This window comes from Arachis ipaensis, chromosome B07 (genome assembly GCF_000816755.2).
Source record: "Arachis ipaensis cultivar K30076 chromosome B07, Araip1.1, whole genome shotgun sequence".
In the NCBI taxonomy this organism is placed as follows: Eukaryota; Viridiplantae; Streptophyta; class Magnoliopsida; order Fabales; family Fabaceae; genus Arachis; species Arachis ipaensis.
The window spans coordinates 10,994,229-11,001,243 of record NC_029791.2 but is presented as its reverse complement, the minus strand read 5'-3'; the positions used below and the strand labels follow the sequence as shown (position 1 = coordinate 11,001,243).

At 29.4% G+C, this 7,015-nt stretch overlaps 1 protein-coding gene and 1 non-coding gene across 2 annotated transcripts; both read left to right on the top strand.

Moving 5' to 3' along the window:
- Positions 270 to 342, top strand: TRNAA-AGC. Its single transcript has one exon. It is a non-coding gene; the product is annotated as a tRNA-Ala (tRNA).
- Positions 285 to 1,792, top strand: LOC107606618. The gene is made up of 2 exons (XM_021107687.1): positions 285 to 314; positions 1,174 to 1,792. Exons 1-2 carry the CDS (start codon positions 285 to 287, stop codon positions 1,702 to 1,704), a joined length of 561 nt encoding a protein of 186 aa, XP_020963346.1. The 3' UTR covers positions 1,705 to 1,792.

Sequence of the window (7,015 nt, the reverse complement as noted above, 5' to 3'; positions counted from 1 at the left end):
TAGAGACGGGAACTATCCATTGCTTGATGTTATTTTACTCTTTTGGGCCGGAATGGGCTGATTCAAATTGATAACCCAAAAGAATGAAAGGATGCTTATACAACAATACAAACATGGTCAAGAAATGTGTTGGGCCTGTTGCAAAGTTAATAGACCAGTAGTGTGTCCCCACGAATTGCAATAGTGGAAGGGCAATTATTACATTCTTTGTTTTATTAGTAAAATAAAACATAATTCTAATATAATATTAATAGGACCTTATCTCAGATGGGGATGTAGCTCAGATGGTAGAGCGCTCGCTTAGCATGCGAGAGGTACGGGGATCGATACCCCGCATCTCCATTTTTTAGTTCTTTTATATTATTCTCTTAAACAAAGTTTTGGTTGCTACTTTGGATATTCTAGTCTTTGTTGTAACCGCCAATACATATATGAATGCATTGGAGTTATCAATACTTGAGAAACGGCATTGGAGACTTGGGAGTTATCAGTCTAGTCATTGTTATATATATATACACTTAATACAAAGCTAACGCTACTACTGATGACTATTGCCGTTGCCAAGCATGATGCATTGACCTTCAGAACATAAAAATGGTATGTATGTTGGAGTGTATGTTTCGATCATGATTTTATAATTAATTCCTTCTTTTAGGTCAAGAAACGATGTTAATTGCTGCAGAAAATAATATCCAATTCTTGTAAGTATTAAAAGGAACTTTTATTATAACCAATATTGATGGCTTAAGTAGTTGACATTTGTTCTCCTTAAATAATATTTCTTTTGATTAAAATAATTAGACTCTGGGAGAATTCGGCCCTATAATAGACCAACTTGGTTAAACTTTAAACATAGATTATTATTTGAGTCCATACAATTCTGCATGCATACTGGTGGTAGTTTATTTCAGAAATAAATAGCGTATCAATATTCAAAAGTGAAAATGACATTTAGCTTTAGATAAAAAAATTGTATATGGCTGGTGACACCTACCTTTCACTTTAATATGTTTTATGGTATAGGGACCCAATTAAAAGAAAAAAAAGTATAGGAACCTAATTAAAAATTTTACGAAACTATAGGGACCAACAAAGTAATTAAACCAAAAAAAGTATTGAAATGATATAACTTTCTATTTGTAGTTTTGTACCCTCTTAACTATTATGCATTAGCTAAATCATTTTAAAAAATTACTTCCACAGGAGGCCAATAATAATGATGTTGGAAATGGCAAATGGCATGGTTCAATTAGTGCCATAATCTGTGCACCTATTGAACAAGTTTGGAGCTTAGTGTCTCAAACCAAAAGATTATCAGAATGGATGCCAATGGTAGAAAGATGCACTACCTTATCTGGAAATGAAGATGAACCTGGCTATGTTAGGTTAGTCTCTGGCTTCATGTTTCCTCAACAAGATGGAGATAGGTCATGGATCAAGGAAAAATTGGTTTCAATGGATTCTTCAACACATAACTATGTTTATAGAATGGAAGCATGCAATGTAGGGTTAGATGGATCTGTTAATTCACTAAGATTAATTGAATATAGGGATAATTCCACTCTTATTAATTGGTCTTTTGAGATAAACCCTTTAGAAGATGCATCTGAGGATAGCATAGTTGATTATCTTGGATTTGTTTATAAATCTTGCATTAATAGGATTGAGGGTGCTATAGAAGCTGCATCAAGAAGAAGTGTCTAGCAAACACATAAAGTAAATAATAATTTCATTCTTTTTCACCTTTGTTCATCAACATATTTATTGGAATTACAATATGAATTGAATAACAAGAAATATTTAATTTAAAGAAAATAATAAATAGGTTCTTGAACATCTTTTATAAAGATACATAACATTTTTAACTAAAATTTTATATTTATAGCATAAGTTTTTAACCAATAAAAAAAAGACATATAAGTCTTAGACTAAAAAAAAAACTTAGTATTAAAAAGAAAGAGAGAGAATACTTCAAATTCTTTGTAGCACAAGAATCACTTGCACTAGTAATGGCCATTAGTGATGAAATGAAAATATGGTGATGGTTCAATTACTTTGTTGTTGGGGTGAGGTGGGAAAATTTTGATGTTAGATCCTTTGGAGGGTGATATATAATGGTTACTAATCATGTTCTAGTGTGATTATTATTGTGCCTAAACAATATTTATTAATGGTACACCCAAAAGGGCCTTCTATCATTTTCAGTTTGGGTTTAACTAATTGGATATGCACAACTAATTTCTAGGAGATTCGAGTACAATATTTACTTAAGATGGTAAATCAAGTAGGTTCTTTGATCATTACCAAATTAAACATTACAAAAATAAAAGTAGTGAATATTTGCAAAATAAAAACAGAGATAAAAAGAAATATATGCAATTTTAACATGAGATTACTGGCCAGGATGATTATATTGGTTGGATATGAACGCTACCACAAAAACGCTACCATTAGAGGGCTTTTTTATTGAAATAAATAAACAAAAAACATTATTTCTCTAAATACGCACCTCTGAAAATTATTACTTAAATACGCACTACCATTTCTTGGTCACAACCCACGAAATGAATTTAGTCTCTATTTCATATATGCCACCCACGAAATGGAGCCAAAACTGATATAAGAAGTGTTGACCACCATCTCAATCCTGCAACCCGCGTATAGATATTTTTTTAAAAAATAATATGTTTTTTCAACTAGGTATCCTTTAAAAATGACACAATATTCAGCCTTTTATTACAATAATTAAAAAAATTAAAATAAACACATCTAAAAATTATGAATAGATTTACTATCTTTTTAAAATTAATACACATTCAAAATACAAACTAAATAAAACTGAAATTTAAAATTTAAATTTTAAATTTCTATTTCAGATTTAAAACTGAAATTTTAAATTTATTGTGTAATTTCTATATTTTGGAAGTGTTTCAAAAATATTTTTTGTATAACTTTATAATTTTAGATGTGTTACAATTATTTTTTAATGTTTAAGTTTAAATTTTAGATTTATGATTTTGGATGTGTTTTAAAAATATTTTTTGTATAATTTAATAATTTTAGATGTGTTACAATTAAAAAAAAATTACAATTGAAAATATTTTAGTTTGTATAAATAATTGTATTCGATCATTCATCACTACAAAATCGTAAAACAGATCCTGCATTTTATCAAAGGTACAATAAGTAAGGGATTAATTTTTTTTCTAAATGCACTGACTTTGAATTCTTTTTTTCTGTAGATACAAATTAGAATATTGTAGCAGAACAGACGAAAGAAAAAACGTAAAAAAAGAAAATAATAACTAATTATGAAATAGGTAGGAAGTTAGAGAAATTTTAATTTTTAAAATTTAAATTAATTTTAATTATAAATGTGTATCCTAAAAAATAGGAATATGTTTTAATTAAATAATATTAAAGACTGACCAAACACTAAATTTTGTTCTACAATTAGCATTTTCCTAAAATGATATAATATGCTACGGTAATGGTAGAACTACACCAACTCGAGTATGTCAGGAGCGGGATGCTCCATTTCGCATGCGCCGCCCTTGATGTCGCCATTTCGATGCTCCATTTCGCATGCGCCGCCCTTGATGTCGCCATTTCGCTGCTGCCTCCAATGATGTGCAGTTCTCCATTTCGTGGGTGACAGAATTGAGATGGTGGTCAATGCTTCTCATGTGAGTCTTGGTTTCATTTCGTGGATGGCATTTATGAAATGGAGGCTAAACCCATTTTGTGGCTGGTGATCAAGAGGTGGTGCTGCGTATTTAGATAATAATTTTCAGGGATGCGTATTTAGGGAAATAATGCTTTTTGATTATTTATTTCAATAAAAAAGCCACCATTAGAGTCTCTGTTTTGTCTTGTCTGCCAGATTTGTAGCCTATTCCAGCTGAGATATGCTATAGCCTGTATGTGCAACATTTGTATTGATTTACAACTCAATTAGTCTATAAAAATTATTATTGGTCCTTATAAAATTACACCATATTAGTATTTTTTATGATGTTTCGGATTTAAAAATTATCGTATGTTTTGTTAATTAAAATTAATTATTTTTTAATTTAAAAAATTAAAAACTAATTTTAAAATATTGATTAAATAGAAAATACCGATATCTTTAATTATACCTACTAATGTACAAGTTCACATCATGAAAAAAAAAAAGTGGTATATTCTTTACTTTGCTACTGTATGATCAATGTGGAGATGTAGAAATATGACTATCTTTGAGAGCAAAATAATTCATTGAAAAAAAAAAAGCTTGGAGACAGATTAAAGAGCTGGTTAATGAATAGTATGTTGTGGAGGATATCTAGACGTGGGTAAAGAAAAATTGAGGTGCTATATGTGTAGGATGGTACAAGAAAGTTTAATAAGTGTGGTATACAAATAGACATAGTGCTACAATTCTTGCTGGAAGAAGTGAAAATCAAAGAAGAGGACATCAAGTTGGTGACTAATAATAAGGATATGGTGGAGTGGATAAAAGGTAAAGGATAAAAAAAAGTGGGATGGGAGCAAAGGTATTTAAGAAACAAAACAATAAACATGAAACTATGTGTTCAAAATCTGAGTGTGGAGTTTTAATGTGACAAAGACTTTAAATTCAAAGCAGAATGGACAAATATAGCATTAATGGAAACAGAGGCATGGATAAAATGGGTGCATTAACAAGGTCTGAATTGAGCAAAGCAAGAACAACTAAATAGCAGATATAGTCCTTAACCATAATAGTAAACATATCTTTACCTAAGATGTCAAACTCTTTCAATGGTTCAATTCCAACTAAGTGTTGGAAAGTGACGGTCATTTGAAGAACTTAATTAACTTCATTGTACAATACCAAATATGTTGGAATTTCTGAATATAATTTTTCAGTGAAGTGTAAAAGCAGCATCTCTTTGACAAAGATTCGTAAAAGAGAAAATTTAGGGGCCAACACTTCTATTAAATTCTGGCCAGCACTTAATCATAAAAAAGAAATTGAGTAATTTTACACTATTAGATGTAATTTCATACCATTAAAAATATTATTAATGACTAATTGATGACTACAAATCACATAATCTGTTGACCCCTAACACTTCTCTTCATAAAAACCACATTGACAAAGATATACCTTATTAGGTGAGTGGAGAAGTTACATTTGTACTCTTGCTCATAGGATTTTTTTTTCTTTTGTTTTTTTCTTTCCCTCTCTTCTGTGATTAATTTTTTATTTTCACATCTCTTTCATGGCTTAATAATCTAACTAGGAGTACTCATGGTCAGAAGTTGATTGGATCAAATTGAATTTTTAGAACTTGGCCAAATGTATATTTTGGTGGGATTCTCTGTGATTATCCTTCAAATAATTGGTGTTTAATTTATAATATTTTGAAACTTGGAGTAAACATTATATAATTATTATTTTACTAAGTTAATGTCTTATGTGTGATATAAGGATAACACTATTATCATAATGTGCTATATGTTTATATATGAGACATTGGATCCTTAATTTTAAATATTTAGGTATAGAATTTTGTTATGAGGAATATTATTTAAAACTCCAATTTTCCACAACCAACAAAATCCTACTACTGATGAACACATATGGGCCACACTTATATTTTATATCTTGCTTCTTCGCTCTTCTCTCTTAGGTGTTTAGTGTCTATCTTTTATGAGTGTACGTGCAAAATTCTTTTTCCTTTTATTAGTTTGCTACGCATAATGTTGTTTATGCATAATTGTCTAATTTCATGTCGATTAACCCTTACCTTGATTGCAAATTAGGTCAACACTAGTTCTTTAAAATAAAAGGAATAAAAAAAAAAAAACATCAATGGCATTATTGAGTCCAAGTTTGGGTAGTAGAGTTAAAGTAAACCTAGTTTTCATGTATCATTTAGAGGCGGCTCCTCTTATATCATTTAAAGGGGTTGTGGTCTTGTGGATGCCACCTCCGAAATAAAATAATCTTTTTTTGTAAATATATCCATGTATTTTGTATTCGGTCTTCTCTGGAATTTCTTATTTAGTTAGTTGTATAATTTATTTGAGTGATATTACCGTACAAATTTTTTGGTAACCAAGTTTAATTAAATTGGTGCAAAATCCAGCAAAAAAAAAAATACGTACATATGTTATTATTTCTTTTTTTTTTTCTCCGGCTTTCTGTAGCACACTAATTTTTATTGGAGAGCACAAAAATTTATTGATATAGCACACAAATTTTCGAAACATAACACACAAAATTTTGCACATAACACAAACTCATCGATACAGCATACATATTTTTACTCATAGTACACATATTTTTACACATAGCACACAAATCTTTGTACATAGCACAAATTTTTACTGCAAATATATTTTGTTAGCTGAATGAGTCAATGTTCTGAATATGGAATCCTTCAAAAATTTTTATGCTGCACATAAAAAATTCTATGCTATGCAACAAGATTTTTGTGTTGTTCACTATAAAGGTTCGAGGTCAATGTTTTGGGTATGTGATCCTTAACAAATTTTTCTGCTGTATACTAAAATTTGTGTGTTGTGCATTGAAATTTATGTATTGCACATCAAAATTTATGTGTTATAATTTTTTAAACATTTATAAGAGAAGAAGATGATGAAAACGATGAGGATGGTGATAATGATAATAAGAGAGGATGATGAAGAAAAAAAAAATTAAATAATAACAATATCAAGAAGAAGAAGACAGCAGTAATGACAATGAAGATGACGACGGACGGTACGTTGAAGAAGGAAGAATGAATGTAAGAAAAAAAAGAAGCAGCAATAGATTTTTATTTTTAAATAATTTGGTTACTCAAAAGACTTGGACACCTAATATTTTTGAATTTATTTTACTTAATTACATAAAAAGATACCATGAACAAATGGATAATATGTTGGGATATATGTCTATTATATTTTACTTTCAATCCAAAGTTTTTCATTTTCATCTATATGTGTTGTAAGGTAGGTTGTTTTTAAGTAAAACAAAAATTATAAG